Source organism: Amphiura filiformis, chromosome 6 (assembly GCF_039555335.1).
Source record: "Amphiura filiformis chromosome 6, Afil_fr2py, whole genome shotgun sequence".
Taxonomy (NCBI): domain Eukaryota; kingdom Metazoa; phylum Echinodermata; class Ophiuroidea; order Amphilepidida; family Amphiuridae; genus Amphiura; species Amphiura filiformis.
The window spans coordinates 34,630,977-34,650,124 of record NC_092633.1 but is presented as its reverse complement, the minus strand read 5'-3'; the positions used below and the strand labels follow the sequence as shown (position 1 = coordinate 34,650,124).

Sequence of the window (19,148 nt, the reverse complement as noted above, 5' to 3'; positions counted from 1 at the left end):
GCAGATATTTCCCGACTTACGCAATTTCATCATCATATCAGTGTCTTTATTATTTGTTTGAAACCTTTCCCAAACGTTCGTGCTCTTTATTTAGTAAACAAAAGGCTAAATATGGCATTATGAGATTTATCATTTATCATTACACACCTCCACTTAACTGCCACCGTGGACGAGCGGTAAAGCGCTAGACGCGTAATCAAAGGAAGTTCCGAATCGCTAGTTCGAATCCCAACGAAGACTGTGGAAACTTTTTTTTTTCAAAATTCATGATCGCATTCCGAAATGAGTCACTTGTCGGTAAATAATGTATCGTATCCTTAAGTAATTTGCCGCGCAGGGTGTTGGTGGCCTTGAACGATGTGTTTAATGCCAAAGGATTTCCTGGTCTTCCTAACCCTCTCCGAATGAGACAGCGGTTGTTGAGTTTGTGACTTGATTCACCGGTCCCTGTACCTTAGTATTGATCGCCGTCTCTCACGTAAATGATTGACTTGAATCAGTCACTTGATGATAGCCGATGGTATCGAACAAAACGTCGTGTTAACGAAACGTAAGTTCCAACTTTGAGTTTTACCAACTGGATGAATAATCTACACCAAATGACTATCTTGACAAATGCGCGGGAAGTTCATTTGGATTACAATTACAATACATTGCAACTTAATCAAGGTCAATTTAATTCCGGCAATTCGAGCCGGGTAGCAACTTTCTTCCCGGTTGGTGAGCTTTTTTTGAGAAGGGGTAATTTCACTGGATTTTCGTAATTTTTCTATGAATTGCACCACGGTCACTGACCATCCATGATCATCTAACTGTCAACTCATTTTGAATCTGAGCTACTAAAGAATTTGTTTGTTTTTTTCATTATTAATTTTTTAATGATGCTTTCCTTTTGTTTTCGCACTACATCAGATTGGCCATCTCTATTTAACAATATATTAGAGTTTCAAAACTGTATCACAAACGAGAGGTACTTAAGCTTAACCGCAGATATTTGCACAAAACAACCGACATTTCTGCTCCAATACCCGGGATGTAATATTTAATTTAGTCTTCGTCTGATGAATATCTGAATGTTGTACCTTAGGCTTGAGGATTGTTTTGCCAACTGTGTCGGGGTAGACAATTATTGTCTTACTCGAGGCATACAAATATCTACCCGCATACCTCATTGGGACCATTATGAGTAAACATTGAATTCTGCGACTTTTATGATTGTTTCCAAGAATGTTTTTAACATTTTAAACATGTCAAAAGAGAGAAAATATTTTAACATGTTTTGTGTAACCATATAATTTTAATATTGATTATAATACACCTTATTTGTTTATTATTCAAGGAACATTATTTTACACCTTGAATTTACTTTATATGAGTCGGGTGTGAAAAACACTTTTGAAGTCAGTTGTGCTTGCATGGGATGTACAGGTAATCTCTATTGTAATGTCGGTCTCGTAATAAGGAACGGTCTAATAAGGAACGGTCTTCAAAAATTAATATATTTGATTGATAAAGGTTCTTTTTCAGATCCAATAAAATGATACTACTCACTTTGAAATATTTCAATTCCTACCAGGAATCTTGTTCACTCTAGTACTGGTGTTTCTAGAAATTACCAGCCTTAGAAGGCAAAGGGTTTCAGGGTCTGGGGGACTCGGAAAAAAGAAATGTCTCCTGGCTACCCCATAAGACAAGGGCTGAACCACACCAAAACATTGTATTGTGTGTTCATTGAGTGCCGCGTAGGGTGTTGATGGGCTTGAACGATGAGTTTAATGCCAAAGGATTTCATGGTCTTCCTAACCCTCTCCGAATAAGACAGCATGCGTTGCGTTTGTGACTTGATTCACTGGTATCTTGTACCTTGGTATTGATTGCCGTCTCTCAATTTTGTCTTATAATACAGTAACCACGTGACTGTAGGAGTCCATCAATTCTTGCAAGACGTTGGCCATCTTACACTGTTATTTCCGTCCCAGCACCAGTTCTGTGCAATCTTCTTCCGTAACCATTTTCTTGATACCTTCGAAAAATTAAGCCATTTGGTGACCGAAAGCATGATTCTTCGTTTCAAACGGATTTCCAAGCACTGGAATATGCACAAGAGGTCACCACAGGTGACACCTTCCATCCCATTGATAAGCCTGATCTTTCAACATGTAAAAGAGTTCCAGTTCTGTAAAAGTGTGCATTTATCACCGATTAACGTTTGGCTACTGTACTAAGGTATAGGAAGAGTTGTTGAATTCATATTCAAGGATACGAAAACATGTTTTCAAGAGAGCTTTCGAGTTTCAATATAACCTGTTATAACCTGCGTCTAAGTTAATACTAGAACACAATTAACTTGTGTGCTTTCGCCGTGAGCTGGACTATATTGAATGTCTAATGTTCCAAATCGTACAAGATAAAATTAAAATTCGTTTGATTGTTATGGTTCTTTTGTCTTCATTCGTTTTAATTCATGATAGGACAGAGTATAATGATTTAACTGTGCAGCTGTAATGCTGTAATCGCATGATATGTGTAGGCTTACTACTTTAATCACGTTAATAGTGCTATTCAGCTATTTAACCTTAACATTTTCAAAAAGTTTCCATGGTTGTCAGAAAACCATTAAAAGGCGAAACATTATTAAAAGTGGCTACAAAACATTTTAACAGTCAACAGAATGTTAATTAAAGGTGTTGGCAAACAATTTGGCTGGTAAATGTTTGCCACAAATAACTTCACAATAAACGATTTAAAGGATATTTGGTGTTTGCTGGGTAGTTCATCATTCAAGGTAAGGTGGGCATAAGTTCAAGATATAAGTCTTAACCAAATCATGCAACTTTTAAGCTGTATAGACAGTAGTGTTCCAAGTAACAATTTGTAACCGGTATCGATATTCAACAATTTTAACGGTTTAAAGAATATTTTGTGTTTGTTGCGTTGTGATCATTCAAGGTAAAGTGTTTATAAGTTCAAAATACAAATCTTACTACCAAATTTTTAAATTGTGTGTATAAAAAGTTTGTGCTCTGAGTTTAAACGAATTGTAACCAGTATTGATATTATGTGTCAGATTGACAGGAATTTATTGCGTGACATACAATCCTAAAATGCCTTGAAGCAATGTTTGGCAGTTTCAATTTGATTTAGTACAAGGTTGTTCCCTTTCCTTTTTTTTTATATAAAAGTCAAAATAGAAGATTAAAGGTATCCATCAACATGATTTCGCCTCCCGTAGTAATCACCATATGTAAACTTCTTTTTCCCTAAATTTTGTTTTAATAAAACTGTATTAAAAATCAAAATTATTAAAAATGTTCAATTATGGGAGGCGCCATTTCCAAACACTGTCAGGTAAATGTGGCATCATCACGGCCATACTTCCCGCATTGAGTATAGACGAATCCAATTTTACGCATTCCTACACCTCAATGGCAGCCATAGCTGGGTCCCCGTTGGCTCCACCCCACCTAAAATGTGAAATGAAGCGCCCTTAGCGGGGATTTTAAACTACATTCCATCACCCGTGTTGCACATAGACAAAAGATTGATGAACGTTTATAACACAATACAACATCGATTTTAAGCGGTTTTAATCCACCAAATTGGGAAATTTGGTGCGGAGGGGACCCAGTAATGGCCGAATGAATTCTGACCATCACTTGGCTCGTTGGATTCATCTATACACTGATCCGACTTCGCCATTACTGCGGTATCCCCGATGTAAAACTGCGGTGTTCGGGGGTTCCATCCATTATTTATTGTGTGCTGAATTGTACCCGGGAATTGTACACAACAGTGATTTTCAATGCACAATCATTGTATTGAATTACAAATTAAATCTACCGCTCTGGTACATCTGTGTTTCGGTCAATAGAGGGCCAAATACAGTAAACGGATTTGTGTATATGGATCTAAGGGACGCACCATTAGACTTCATAGGGGGGTGGGAGGAAGTTTTGGAAAAAAAACTTCCCCCACTACATGAGCAAAAAAAAAAATCTTGCCCCGACCCCAACTTCCTCCACCCCCCCTTGAAGTCTAATAGTGCGTCCCTAATTGAATGACAAAGCATTTACCAATTTTACATTGGTTAAACAGATGGCGTTGCTCATGAGTGGTTATTTTAGTTAAATTCCCTCATTGCAAGACTTTATACGGTTTATAGGTGCTGATTTGTAACAAGTCAATATATCTTTATCAAAATATTTCTTAAATATTAGGTGTTTAATAGAAAACAAAACAACTAAATTTAAATATTGCCAGGAAAGTTTAGAATCTAAACGTCCTTTCTAGACTAGATTATAACACCAACCAAAGTTCATAAAAAGTCCATATTGGAAAACCATGTAATGGCAAAACTTGGTGCTGTATTGACAAACGAGTACAAAATTAGAAAATGTTTTTGAGAAATTTTTGGATGAGCGATATAAAACAAATATCAGCTGTCTTAAATTCGCTTAATGGTAGAAATATAACCAGCCGGTGTAAGATGGCTAGTTCCATTTTACTCGCGGTACCAGCTCGAGATTGGGAACAATCCATATTTCACCTCGTGATTTTACTTCAACCAATACACTCTTAGACAGTTAATATTTGTAGACTGTCAAAATTTCTAACACAATCACATTTACAGCAAATATCCAGGGAATAGTTCAATTTTGAACGCCCGATAATGAAGTTATTTTGTTACACCCTCCGACACCTTTGGCAAATCTTAGATGTCTAAGGTTTGCAGCATTGACTCTTTGGTCTAACACAAACCAACCTAAGTACAACGCAGTGTCAGAAAGCAAGAATAGTATGAAGTAGCATGTCTCTTTGCATTCACAGCGTCAAATGCGAAATGACATTTCGTCATAGATTATATTGAATTACAATATTTACAATTTAATAATACCCGTCACCTCAAAAGAATCCTGGTTTCCTCTTATTATCAATTCAAACTGATATATCTATCCCCTGTAGTGTTTTGGGCCTCGTCAATGGAGTAGAATGGGAGGATGGTATTATAATGATCAGAGGCGCATATGTAGTCAGGGGTACGGTGTCCCGTTGAAATGGAAACTATACATTTACTAACTACAAATTAAAGCCATATTGTAACATTTCCATAAAAATAGATTAGTAGTTCTTTTCCATAAAATGTTAGCTTTTACTGTTAGATATATCCCCTTTTGATTCTGAGCCGAACAACTGATATCAATTATGCATGTCACTCCGTCGGTTCTTTGATATATGTATCACCGTCCCACACGCCACATACGTACTGTGTTATGAACATCGCGTACACGTTCGACTAATATTTCCATCGTAATAAATGAATCTCGGATTTTGACAAAACTACAGCACATTTAGTCATGATTTGTGCAGGGTATGTTATTTTCATAAAGTACATTAGAATGGTTTAAAAAACAGAAATTTGCAAAATATTGAGGGCGTCCTCCTCAGCTAATGTTACAATATGAGGGCGAGGTGGCCTAGTGGTCTAAGGCGCTGGACCATTAGGGAGAGTTGAGCGAGGGGTCCGTGGTTCGAAACCCCATCCTGCCCGATCCTTGTTGCTCACTCTAAAATAGTTCCAATAGGTCGGAAATATCATAATCATAAGCTCTTTCAGTCTAGTAGAATATAATTGTAATATTTCTCCTCGTTCCCATCCACCGTGTAGAATGTGCAGGTGTACACGGTGGGTGCCCAGCGTCTCGTGGTTCGAATGGTCACGTAAAATGGCGGTTCCGTGTGTCAGACGAGTTAAACCTGAGCACGTAAAAAGTTGCAGGCCTTATGAAAAAGAGTAGGGGGATCATCCCCGGGCTTGTTACCTGCACCCTCCCTTGGTCCCAGGGCAGTAGTAGTTGTGATTACAGTGACTGTAGTAGATTAGTTGTGTTAATAGTAATGTTGTGAAATGGTGATATAGATAGATGTTAAAAAGTACACTGCTTACTCAGTGGTGCGCCTGAAAATAGGCGGGATTTCCCAAAATACAATACAATACAATACAATACAATATGGCTTTAAGCTACACCCGGTTTTATACAAAACAACAGAAATACAAGTGGATCACTAACACACAAAGCTTACCGAAAATCATGAAATGATAAATACAATAAATGTCGGCATTTTAGCGCATTTTGGTATTCCGCTACCACTGTCGTGCTTCAGATTAGGCGATTCAAAAACCAAGATAGCCACCCTTATGCTTAATATTAATCTTTGCAAGTGGTCAAGCAAGCACCGAAAGTTGTAGATACCCTCCCGTTGAATGCTTATTAGGAAACAAAGTTAGCCAATTAAATATCCACATGACTGACATTTTTCAAGATGTTGCCCCAAATAACAAATATTAGAGTATCAAATGATCAAGCATAAATATATGCAATTGGCCTCACTTATTAGGTAAACAACATCTGCCACTTTACAAATTCAAGATGGCCACCATTTTTTCAAAATGATCCAAAATGAAGGTGTCGCCATCAGTAACTACAAATGTTGGTATGACCATTTGATCCTTGGTAACATTGATAAGTTGCCATTTAGTGGCAGCCATCTCGAAAAATGGCGGCCATCTTGGATTTTTATTTGTCTAACGATTTTTATTTTCCTAATAAGTAACCCACAAGCAACGTATGTCTCAATTAGGAAGCTTGTATCACATTGGGCTAAATTACTACTAGCATATATCACACATGTGGCTGCCAACAACAACAGCGCGAGAGTATTGTATTGGCTTGTTTTTATTTGTTTATTTTATTATTACTATATTATTATTTTTAATTATTGTACGAAATAGAATATAAACAAGGGTATAATAGGATATCTATGCATCCGACTGCTGAATCTGATTAAAAAATCCTGTTATTTCTAGTTATTCCTCTCCTTTTACGTGGGCCAAATTATGAATAAAAGGATATGTTACACAATAGCTCAATATCTTACAGTTTGTTTGTAAACAAAATACACGTGGGTTCGTTTATAAAATGCAGAAAATAGTTTAAAGGCTCAAAATTCAGAGCATAGTAAAGGCCTTTTATTGTTTGCTAACCGAATACACACGTGGGTTAGCTTGTACCACAAGTATATAAAGTTGGGTGGTGATCTGTTTTAGCATAGACACTGCTTCAAGGGACTATGGTTCCTATGGTAGAAAAGAATTAAACGGAATTGTAATACGCCACAGTTTGTAATAGAGGTTGTGCAATGCACAATGTGCATATGACGTAACATACCGTAAATATGGCGGACTACTCAAATGCATTCAACAAAAGCATGATTGCATTCTACCGCGACAGTTCGTCTCACACACATAACAAATGCACTGCGATCAAATAGGTTGATTGAATGGACTGCACTGCGCCGTGATTATGGTGAAGGACACCGGTTCAAATCCTTTGTTTTCAGCCAATCAATAATTTCACGCACAATCTCTATATTTATAGACAATAACTTGAAGGTCATAATGATATTTAAAGTCCATTTATATCGATTAACCTATTCGTGCGAATTAAAAGCATTTGTCCTTAATGACAATGTGGACCTAATGGTCATGCAATTATTATTTAGCATTTTTTTATGATGGTCAGCTAATTGATCTTGCTAATATCATTATTCTTGCAGTTTGTATACATAACGTTATACGCTTCAAAAATGACGCCTACTTGATAAATATTTATTTATTGAAAATAACATATTCGTTCATTGATTCAGAAGCAGTTAACAACAACAACAATAATCTTAGTTGTACTAACTAGTAAAATAATAATAATAATAATAATAATAATAATAAAAAAAATAATAATAAAAATAATAAATATAAATAATTCATTCTTTATCTCTTCATCTACGTCATTATAACCGTTGTTCGTAAAAAAACCCAGCTGAATATGAATGTGATGGTACGTTCACTACCAGATTCCTTTTGCTGCCAATCCCAGAGGTACAATACTGGTTAGATACTTTGTGAATACACTAGAGTACCGGTGCAGTACCAATCCAGCATGTCCAGTGCTAGTGTGTACTGTTACGTGTGATTTCAATGTGCGTACCGATGGAGTAGCTGGGCAGCAGTGCACCTCTGGGGTGGCAGCAACAGGAAACTGGTAGTGAACACTATGATTAAGGTTATTTTCTCAGGTTGCAAGGTTCTGTGAAATTCATCATTTGAAATTCAAAACATCTGTAACAAACTGTACGTGGCATTGGTTTTTACTCGTATGGGACAATCAGCGTTGAAGGAGTTTAATTAAATCGGAGAAGTGTAAGGCGTGTGTAATGAAAGCCTAGGACTTTCTTTCGGCGTAATTGCATATAGCTTTTGAAGTTACCTCATGCCCATTTGATAAATGTCTTTACTGTTCGTGATAACATTTGTACAATGTGTACTTTGCTTGTTTAATAATCATGAACTATCCACAAACTGTCGGCAATGTATTCTACTTAGTTATTTGCATCCATTTAGTTCAAATGTGACATTTTGGGTAAAAAAATAGAAAAAATTTTAAATAGCGTGATCTTTGACATGAAAACGGAATAGAACGCGTGTGTTACAAAGTTGGCAACATAGAAGAAAAGATTTCCCTGACTCTTCTGGAACATTTTGATATATGATTTGTCCATTTGAAACATCTTTCCTACGATATCGTTAAATAGAGCACCGATGAGCACCATACGTTATAACAAATTGAAATTGTTTTGTAGCATAGAGTATTACCTTTTATATAGAGCGGAACACAGCTTTAAAAATCAATTCCTCACCTTTTCTGTAAATTTCCAAACATGAAACCATTTTATAAGCACGCAGAAGCAAACATAATAATATATAGCTGACTGTTTATAGATTTTTTGTCATTAGCGCACCGTATTTCCCTTGGGCTAGACACTGATTTTGTCGGCATGGTATTATATTCAAGTACATATCCAAGAACTGTCTTCATTAGGAAATACGCTTCTCGTGATAAATTCAGGACGTTACTCTCAAAGTCACATTGTTAATTTACATAAAAAGTCTCTTGTTGGACACGAACATTAGAATCATAAAATGCAGTGGGCTATTCCATTTAAAATCCACACTGCCTTGGTGGAAAATATTTGGAAATATCTTCCACATGATTAACTTTTAGTGGAATGAACACATTAGGCAGCTCCATTTGAAACTCACCATTGCTCTGTGGAAGATTCAGGCTGAATCTTTCTCAGAGGCTTTGAAATTTCAATTGAGCTGCCTAATGTCTTCATTCCACATCAAATTCATACTCCCCTGGAATTGATGTAACTTGTTTATCTTTATTGTTTGTACGCCTTCAGTTATTTTGAAGATTGTGCGCCTACTAAGAACCCTCCATTGTTATTATTAACATTTGAAACATCTTTCCTACGAAATCGTTAAAGAGAGCACTGCATGCCTTCCATATTATTATGAGCACCATACGTCATAACAAATTGAAATTGTTTTGTAGCATAAAGCATTACCTTTTCATTTAGAGCTGAACAGTGACACAGCTTTAAAAAAGCAATTCCTCACCTTTAAATTTTCTGTAAATTTCCAAACATGAAACCGTTTCATAAGCACGCAGAAGCAAACATAATAGTATAGCTGACTGTTTATAGATTTTTGTCATTAGCGCACCGTATTTCCCTTGGGCTAGACACTGATTTCGTCGGCATAGTATTATATTCATGTACATATCCAAGAACTGTCTTCATTAGGAAATACGCTTCTCGTGATGAATTAAGGACGTTACTCTCAAAGTCACATTGCTAATTTACATAAAAAAGTCTCTTGTTGGACACGAACATTAGAATGCAGTGGGCTATGCCATTTAAAATTCACATATTACTTTGGTGGAAGATTTTGGGAAATATCTTCCACAGGGAGAGTATGAACTTCGTGTGGAATGAACACATTAGGCAGCTCTATTTGAAACTCACCCTTCCTCTGTGAAAGATTCAGGATGATTCTTTCTTAGAGGCTATGAAATTCCAATGGAACTACCTAATATCTTCATTCCATTTAAATCCACACTACTACCCTTGGTGAATATCTTCCACAGGGAGAGTATGAACTTCATGTGGAATGAACACATTAGGCAGCTCTATTTGAAACTCACCCTCTCTATGTGGAAGATTCAGGATGAATCTGTCTCAGACGCTATATGAAATTCAAATGGAGCTGCTTAACGTTTTCATTTCATTTGAAATTCATATTCCCCCTGTGGTAGATGGGGCATTCTTCGGTAAGATGCCTATTTGCAGTCCCGCCACTTTCAAAGGTCATAACTTTATTTAATACGTACCGAGATTTCGAATTTTCTTTTTCGCAGTAGTTGAATATTGACATTAATTTTATATCTTAAAACATCAAAATATTGAAAGAAGTTGTTATTTTCGAGAAAATTGCTTGTACAGGGTGTCACATCTCCCTTAATCCAATATCCCGATTGGGGTCTTCAAAACTTTTGATGTTGATATATAGGAATTACAAATTATTTGTTGTCTATTGTGGAAAAAGTTATTATAACACATATTTCATGGCAAGGCATGGCAAAAGAATCATTCCGCCACATGACAGAGATGATACACAGCATCTTCATTCATTGACATCATCTCCGCCACTCTACAGATAATGCCCTGTATGGATCTTAAAACTGGTCAAATGGAATTGTTATGATATGTTGCATAACTTTGTTTATATTCCTTTCCTCCGTAGGTAAAAAACAAGTGTTCAATGTGCAACACATTAATTTTTTGCTATAGTTGAACTTTGGTGCAATTGTGACGGCGATGACGGCCGTGATGGAGAAAAGCCGAAAAATCATTTTGAAATGTTTATTTTCCAAACCTTCAAATAAGCACCTTACCGAAGAATGACCCAGATATTTCTAAAAATCTTCCTCAGGGATAGTGTGGGTTTTAAATGGAGTAGCCCATTAACAAGACACTATATTACAAACTGTCTGTAATCATTAGAAATGTAACGGATGAAGGCGATAGACCTTATTTGTCGTAGAGTAAATGTACTTCCAAATTGACACAGATGATTCTCCCGAAGGCGATGGTAAACATGTTTCATTAAATCTAGTCAATTTAATGGGTAAAAGCTACCTGCTTGTTTAAAATTTTGATATATATAATTAACTTATTGGACCTGTTTAATTTCACATACAATGTAATCACCATATCCTTTCTTAGATGAATTCACCGATAGAAGTTAGGATATCAACTGAAAGCATTAGTTTCTTGCTACTAGTGTGTGTTCCATGATCCATTGCATTACCGTGAAATAGTTAATCAGTTTATGCACATCCGATGGCATTTATAAGCACACTCTCAACTGCAATTTGCTATCTTTTCCTAATCGCGATTTATTCGTAAATAGTATTCACTTAATCCCATAATGCATTTCGCGGATAGATTATAACGTGACACCTTTCTATAATGAATATTAGAGCCAATTGATCCATATGATTAAATAGAACAAAGTATGATGGTAATAAATATCAAAATGATAAAGAGAGGAGGGTACAATCTTACCTGAAACATCGCTAGCGGCTTGCACGAGCCTCAGAGTGACGACGTCGTCATAGGTTCCATGAGATATAAAACTATCATCCACGTCGGCTTTGTTACTGAATAAAATCAATAAAAGAGAATAATAAGACTTATTAGTAATTATACCACGAACCCTTAGGGGTGTGCTATTTTTGCATAATATGGATAACAAGGTGCCTCCTCACCTATACTAAAATAACATTGTCATTGAACCCGTGATATTATGAAAGGCTAAAGAGTGCTGTTATTTTTACTTGAAAATTTACAATTTCATTACTATTGATTATATTTTCCTTCCCGACGGATTGACCAATAATAATAATTAAATTCCAAAAACATTGAAAACTTAAGGCAGTTTCTCTAATAGAATAAAAGGTGTCTTGATGTTCCAAGCTATTTACTGTACAGTGCTCAAAAGAAATAAGGTACCAGTTCCTAATCAATATTCTTTTGGAAAAAGTCGAATTTTGGTAACTGCGTAATTAAATAACAGAACTGAAAATAGACAATTGAGCTCCATTCTTCCATCATCAATTTAATACATTGTTGAATGACACAAGGTGCAACATTGTAGCGATATGAATAAGAAAACTACAAATTTACCTTAACATTGTTCATATTTATTGTTATACATGTGGAATTGTCTTTAGCCACATGAAAGTGGTATTTTGTGCACGTTTTACTTACGAACATTTCATTGGAAAACCTGAAAATTTTCATTTGCTGAAATGACAATGGTTTCACCTGTGGTATTTCATATAATCAGTCTCAATAAGCAAACTTTCAAATTGACGGTTAGAGAATAGGCAAGCAATTGTGTACTTTCTTGATATTTTGATATAAAATTCAAATTATTGAAAAGGAACTGGTACGTGATTTATGTTCAGCACTGTACAGGCTGAGTCCAAATTAAGTAAACTCATGCTTGTGGTGCATTTGTACGAAATCTATCAGGAATCCGTCATGAATTTGAAAGACAATGATGATATAGATATATCACCATTCTTTTTTCTAAATTAAAACAATGATGCACTAGTATTTGCTTTAACTATATCCGCATTATTATCATTATTGTAAAGCCATTCATGTTTATACCTGTACATTGTTTCACTTCCATTATTGTTTTGATTGGTATGGAGCGATATTAAAATGCAAATTAATGTGGTATGGCAGGTGTGGTTTCAATCAGTACTGTGCTTCATTAAGGCCAAATCAATTTTGCTTTATTGCACTGAACCCAAAGTGACGGACCAAGTACAATATGCATCTCAATTATCGCACACGAGAGTGCACATTAAATACGAAGTTTTATGAAACTAAGGTTCTCATTGAAGTTCATCGTCTCTTTTGCTTTAAATCTCTCACAGCGTATCAGATTCCAATTAAGGCAGCAATATTAAAATGAACAACCAGTCTGAAGCTTCAGGGATACCACCAGAATTGCCAGATCATATGAACGTTGCTAGAGTTATGCAGGCGTTGCAAAGTAAATCCAAAGATAAGCTCAAGATGCAACCACCTTTGCTACATTTCCCAAGCAAGGTTTAGTCGGACCGTCCTGAAGACATGACACGTTATAAGAGCTATCATGGTTATACAAGGTGGTATCCGTAAAAACTGCAGCATCGTTATCGAAAAAATTGTGTATTTGAAGTGAAATCGTTTGCAGCTGCAAGACTGAGTGTTTTTTCACATGAGTATATTCGGTTTGATGTAAGCAAATGCAACATTGTTTTTATCAGACGTTCAGAATCCGTTCTTTACAATAATATTTTCATTTACAGTGGATTTCTTATTGATTTCCACGATCATGATAGAGTTCTTTTTGAATCAGCCTTGTACAAGCTGTATCAAAATGTCTGGTACCCGTCAGTTTTGATATCTATAGGTATGTTTTCTTTGAAATGACTCTTAATAACGTTTATCTACAAATGAGATGGATCTAATGTTCCATTTTGATGTAGCAGTCTTATCCATAATCACTGATAGGTACCGATCATTTTGATACAACATGAAGAAGTGATACCTTAATACGATTGACAAGTTTCATTTGCTGCTATAGATTACAATTAGTGAATAGATGTTACGACAGCTGTACTAATGAATGTAACATTTAGAGCTCTGCAGTTGTTTTTATTATGACTTATTGACTGTAATTAATGTGAACACAATGTGACTATAAGCTTAAAGTTGATGTCGGCAACTGAACAAGTGTGGCACAATACATGCCAACATTGACACGTTGAAAATGTTCCAAAATAATGGTTGGTAATTATTTTGTCATTGATTTTCTTATCAAAAATATTCATTCCAACAAAAATTAATATTATTTAGTGTTTTATAATATTGCCAAACGTAATTATTCATTATCATGTGTCAACATAATTAACATCGTTTCAAAGGTTGGTCTTTTGCGTCTCTTTAAAATGCATAAAACATCTGAATAAAATGCATGATTAAAGTTTTTGTAATTGCTCTGATCTTTTACGTACAATACGAGCTCACTTGGAAATGTCAATACGCGAACAGTCGTTATATCACTAATTTGAGGTTAGATGAAATCGTTAAAAACACAGTCGCGAACAGATCATCAGTCCGATATGATATATGACTTACTACTCTTGAGTATAACACACAGATCAGCAACAAACCAATCTTCTACATAACTCGAATATAAATATTAAAAGATCAATGATGTTTATCTATAGAACATCCATTAGAAGAATAAAGGAACATTACTAAAGCTTAGATATTTGATTCCGAGTATATAAGTTAATTTACAGGGAATTACACGCTTCGAATTTACGATTCCTGATAACAAAAACATAAAAAGCATCGCTTGAGATGAGGCAGTGACTTAGGTACTTTTCAACATAAAAGGATTACCGGCTTTTTGAGAGCTCATTTTACCTTGAATGAAAGAATATACAAGATAACTGTCATAGCTAATGCATCATGGCATGGCTTACGAGTTGAGCATCACCCATACGCGTGCACTCTCATATCATACTGATCACCTGAAATACGACGATATCTTTTGTTTAAAAAAATTCCGGAAAATATAACATACATTTCAGAACTTACGGAAGCAGTTCTTGATGGCTAGATTAACAACTGAACAATATTATATGAAATTTGTCTTAGATTCTTTAAAGCCGTTCTCTCGTCACAAGATGATATAGATATATCACCATTCTGTTTCTAAACAAGTAAATCATTTATCAAGTATTTGCTTCAAAGTCTTGCGCTCTCAGAGCGTTATTCATACAAGCATATTCACCCATACTTCATGATAAAATACAAATTGCCGAAAACAATGCCTTAAACGGTACTTCATTAAAATAATGGGACCCACATTGTGTGTAAAAAATACCTGCAAACCAAGTAATACATTAAGCTGCGACAGATAAATTGTGCAATAAACAAAACTGACATTTCACCACTCTCTCGAACCAAATTGATTCCACCAAGTAGTCATTTTGGTAAGAAGACGGATTCATTTCAATTTTCGTGACGATTTATCGGAGCTACAACATATCACCTACCAACATTTTACCAGATATATGTTTGCTGGCTTATAATTTTTTGTTTTTTGCACAGTAAATTTACCATCAAAGTGTTGCTTATTGATTTCTACAACAGTCTTCTCGTTTCTTTTTATCAGTAAAACAAGTTACAACATTCTACCATACTCAATCAGTCACTCATGTTCTTCCCTATAGTATTATTAATCGATATCACTTACCACTCCCTTTACAGTCAAATAAAAAGTTAACACTTTGTACACTTGTAAAAGCTAAGTATAGGAAATAAGCTTTTGGCAAAACGATGCATCTTGTGCACTAAAGACACTTAGTTGCTGCTGGGATTTGCTAAATCTTAGAAAGGTCGCACATACCAAGTCAACCGTAAGAGTGTTTACAGTGGACAGATTTTCCGTTACTAACCATACTCGCAGCGCACTTCAATGCAGTGTGCAGCTCTTTTGACTGGTGCAAGATTAGGTTAAACCAATACTTGTTGCACTTGTAATAAAAACTACTTTTCTCTTCCTTGTTGAATCTGTTTCCTCTTACGAATGTGATTGACCGATGGTTTTATTATTTGTATAGGAAATAACAACCAACAGATAATTGTTTTTAATTTATCAGATAACCTGAAGGATTTCCTTACTGAAATAATAAAGTGGAAAAGCTCCAAGCATGTATGTAGTACCACGATCATTTCACTTTTATGTGAAGCTAGGGTATGTGGCATGCTGAAATTGTAATTTAATATTTTTTACATTCGTCGTACCTGACGAAATTGTTTCAATTGACCTGTTTAATACCGACAAAATACAAGGTGTCCCAAAAGTTTCGATACCATTTCAAACATTCTAGTATACAGCAAGGACAACAAAAATAAAGGTACCGTTGGATAGAGAAAACTCTTGCAATTTTTGGACACCAAATTTGACATATAAACCCACTAACATAATAAATAATCTACGGTGAAACAGTTGAGTATATTACACACAAAACCATACAATAAGTTTACAGCACATCTCCGGATCCCAGGTATCCACTAATTCCTCTCAACTTCAAGACCAATGTCTCACATTCAATTGCAATATCAAACATTTGTCGTGTAATAAAAAATAGTTCAAATTTAAGACATTGTTGAATGATACAAGGTAAAAATTGTAGGGATGAACTGGCACAATACATGCCAACATTGACACATTGAAATTTTCCGGTTTACCGGGTTAATATATTAATACCGACAAAGTATCTTCTGTTTGTTGCACCGCAAGATTATTAATATTGAATGTCTTTTCTTGATAAGAGTGACAAAAATATTCATTTGCTGCTATCGATTACAATTAGGGAATAGATGTTACGACAGCTGTACTAATGAACGTAACATTTAAAGTTCAGTAGTTGTTCTTATTATGACTTATTTACAGTAATTAATGTACACACAATGTGACTATAAGCTTAAAGTTGTCGGCAACTGAGCAAGTGTGGCACAATACATGCCAACATTGACACATTGAAAATGTTCCAAAATAAAGTTTGGTAATTATTTTGTCATTGATTTTCTTATCAAATATATTCATTACAACAAAATTAATATTATTTTGTGTTTTATAATAATGCAAAACGTATTTATTCATTGTCATGTGTCAACATATTAACATCGTTTCAAAGGTTGTTTTTTTGCATCTATTTACTGAAAATAAAAGGCATGAAGCATCTGAATAAAATGCATTGTTCTAGTCTTTGTAATTACTCTGCTCTTTTACGTACGATACGAGTTCACTTGAAAATGTCAATACGCGAACAGTCGTTATATCACTAATTTGAGGTTAGATGAAATCGTTAATACACAGTCGTGAACAGATCATCAGCCCGATATGTACATTGATAAGATGTATGACTTACTACTCTTGAGTATAACACACAGATCAGGAACAAACCAATCTTCTACATAACTCGAACATAAATATTAAAAGATCAATGATGTTTATCTACAGAACATCCATTAGAAGAATAAAGGAACATTACTAAAGCTTAGATATTTGATTCCGAGTATATAAGCTAATTTACAGGGAATTACACGCTTCGAATTTACGATTCCTGATAACAAAAACATAAAAAGCATCGCTTGAGATGAGGCAGTGACTTAGGTACTTTTCAACATAAAAGGATTACCGGCTTTTTGAGAGCTCATTTTACCTTTAATGAAAGAATATACAAGATAACTGTCATAGCTAATGCATCATGGCATGGCTTACGAGTTGAGCATCACCCATACGCGTGCACTCTCATATCATACTGATCACCTGAAATACGACGATATCTTTTGTTTAAAAAATTCCGGAAAATATAACATACATTTCAGAACTTACGGAAGCAGTTCTTGATGGCTAGATTAACAACTGAACAATATTATATGAAATTTGTCTTAGATTCTTTAAAGCCGTTCTCTCGTCACAAGATGATATAGATATATCACCATTCTGTTTCTAAACAAGTAAATCATTTATCAAGTATTTGCTTCAAAGTCTTGCGCTCTCAGAGCGTTATTCATACAAGCATATTCACCCATACTTCATGATAAAATACAAATTGCCGAAAACAATGCCTTAAACGGTACTTCATTAAAATAATGGGGACCCACATTGTGTGTAAAAAATACCTGCAAACCAAGTAATACATTAAGCTACGACAGATAAATTGTGCAATAAACAAAACTGACATTTCACCACTCTCTCGAACCAAATTGATTCCACCAAGTAGTCATTTTGGTAAGAAGACGGATTCATTTCAATTTTTGTGACGATTTATCGGAGCTACAACATATCACCTACCAACATTTTACCAGATATATGTTTGCTGGCTTATAATTTTTTGTTTTTTGCACAGTAAATTTACCATCAAAGTGTTGCTTATTGATTTCTACAACAGTCTTCTCGTTTCTTTTTATCAGTAAAACAAGTTACAACATTCTACCATACTCAATCAGTCACTCATGTTCTTCCCTATAGTATTATTAATCGATATCACTTACCACTCCCTTTACAGTCAAATAAAAAGTTAAGACTTTGTACACTTGTAAAAGCTAAGTATAGGAAATAAGCTTTTGGCAAAACGATGCATCTTGTGCACTAAAGACACTTAGTTGCTGCTGGGATTTGCTAAATCTTAGAAAGGTCGCACATACCAAGTCAACCGTAAGAGTGTTTACAGTGGACAGATTTTCCGTTACTAACCATACTCGCAGCGCACTTCAATGCAGTTTGCAGCTCTTTTGACTGATGCAAGATTAGGTTAAAACCAATACATGTCGCACTTGTAATAAGAACCACCTTTCTCTTCCTTGTTGAATCTTTTTCCTCTTACAAATGTGATTGACCGATGGTTTTATTATTTATATAGGAAATACCGACCAACAGATAATTGTTTTTAATTTATCAGATAACCTGAAGGATTTCCTTACTGAAATAATAAAGTGGAAAAGCTCCAAGCATGTATGTAGTACCACGATCATTTCACTTTTTTGTGAAGCTAGGGTATATTGCATGCTGAAATTGTAATTTAATATTTTTTATATTCGTCGTACCTGACGAAATTGTTTCAGTTGACCGGATTACAAGGCTATGATATTAATACAGACAAAGTATCTGCAGTTTATTGCACCACAAGTTTATTAATATTGAATGTCTTTTCTGGTATTAAATAAAAAATATTTTTTTTCATTCAAGTTTTGGTGACGTATTTGCCGTTGCAAGATGTAACATTTTGGGTCCAATATGGTCTAATAATTTATCATTTGTTAGGTGTCAGTGCAAACAAAATTGAAACTTTTGATATGGATTTTAAAAATTGGGTCGGTCGGTCGGGAATTTTTTTTTTTTTCCGTTTCTCAGAAACAGACATGGCGAATACCGAATCGGCGAATGCAATTAATGGTTCAAGCATTTCCGTAGCAGCAACATCACGCCATGGTCCAGCAGCTGTGCTCGCCACTTGCACCTTAAACAATTGTAGCTCTTCTACATGTAGGCCTACGTTTAATGAAGTGTACAATTCTCCTACATGTAGTGTTTTCTGCTTTTC

The 19,148-nt window shown here is 35.2% G+C and overlaps 1 protein-coding gene across 1 annotated transcript in view; it reads right to left on the bottom strand.

Annotated features, from left to right (window-relative positions):
• The window catches only part of LOC140154483 (guanylate cyclase soluble subunit beta-2-like), a 73,966-nt gene that overhangs the window by 29,589 nt on the left and 25,229 nt on the right, over nucleotides 1-19,148 (bottom strand). The window contains exon 3 of the mRNA XM_072177051.1: nucleotides 11,527-11,621. Within this exon, the coding sequence (XP_072033152.1) occupies nucleotides 11,527-11,621 (95 nt within the window). The remainder of the gene's footprint in view (nucleotides 1-11,526; nucleotides 11,622-19,148) is intronic.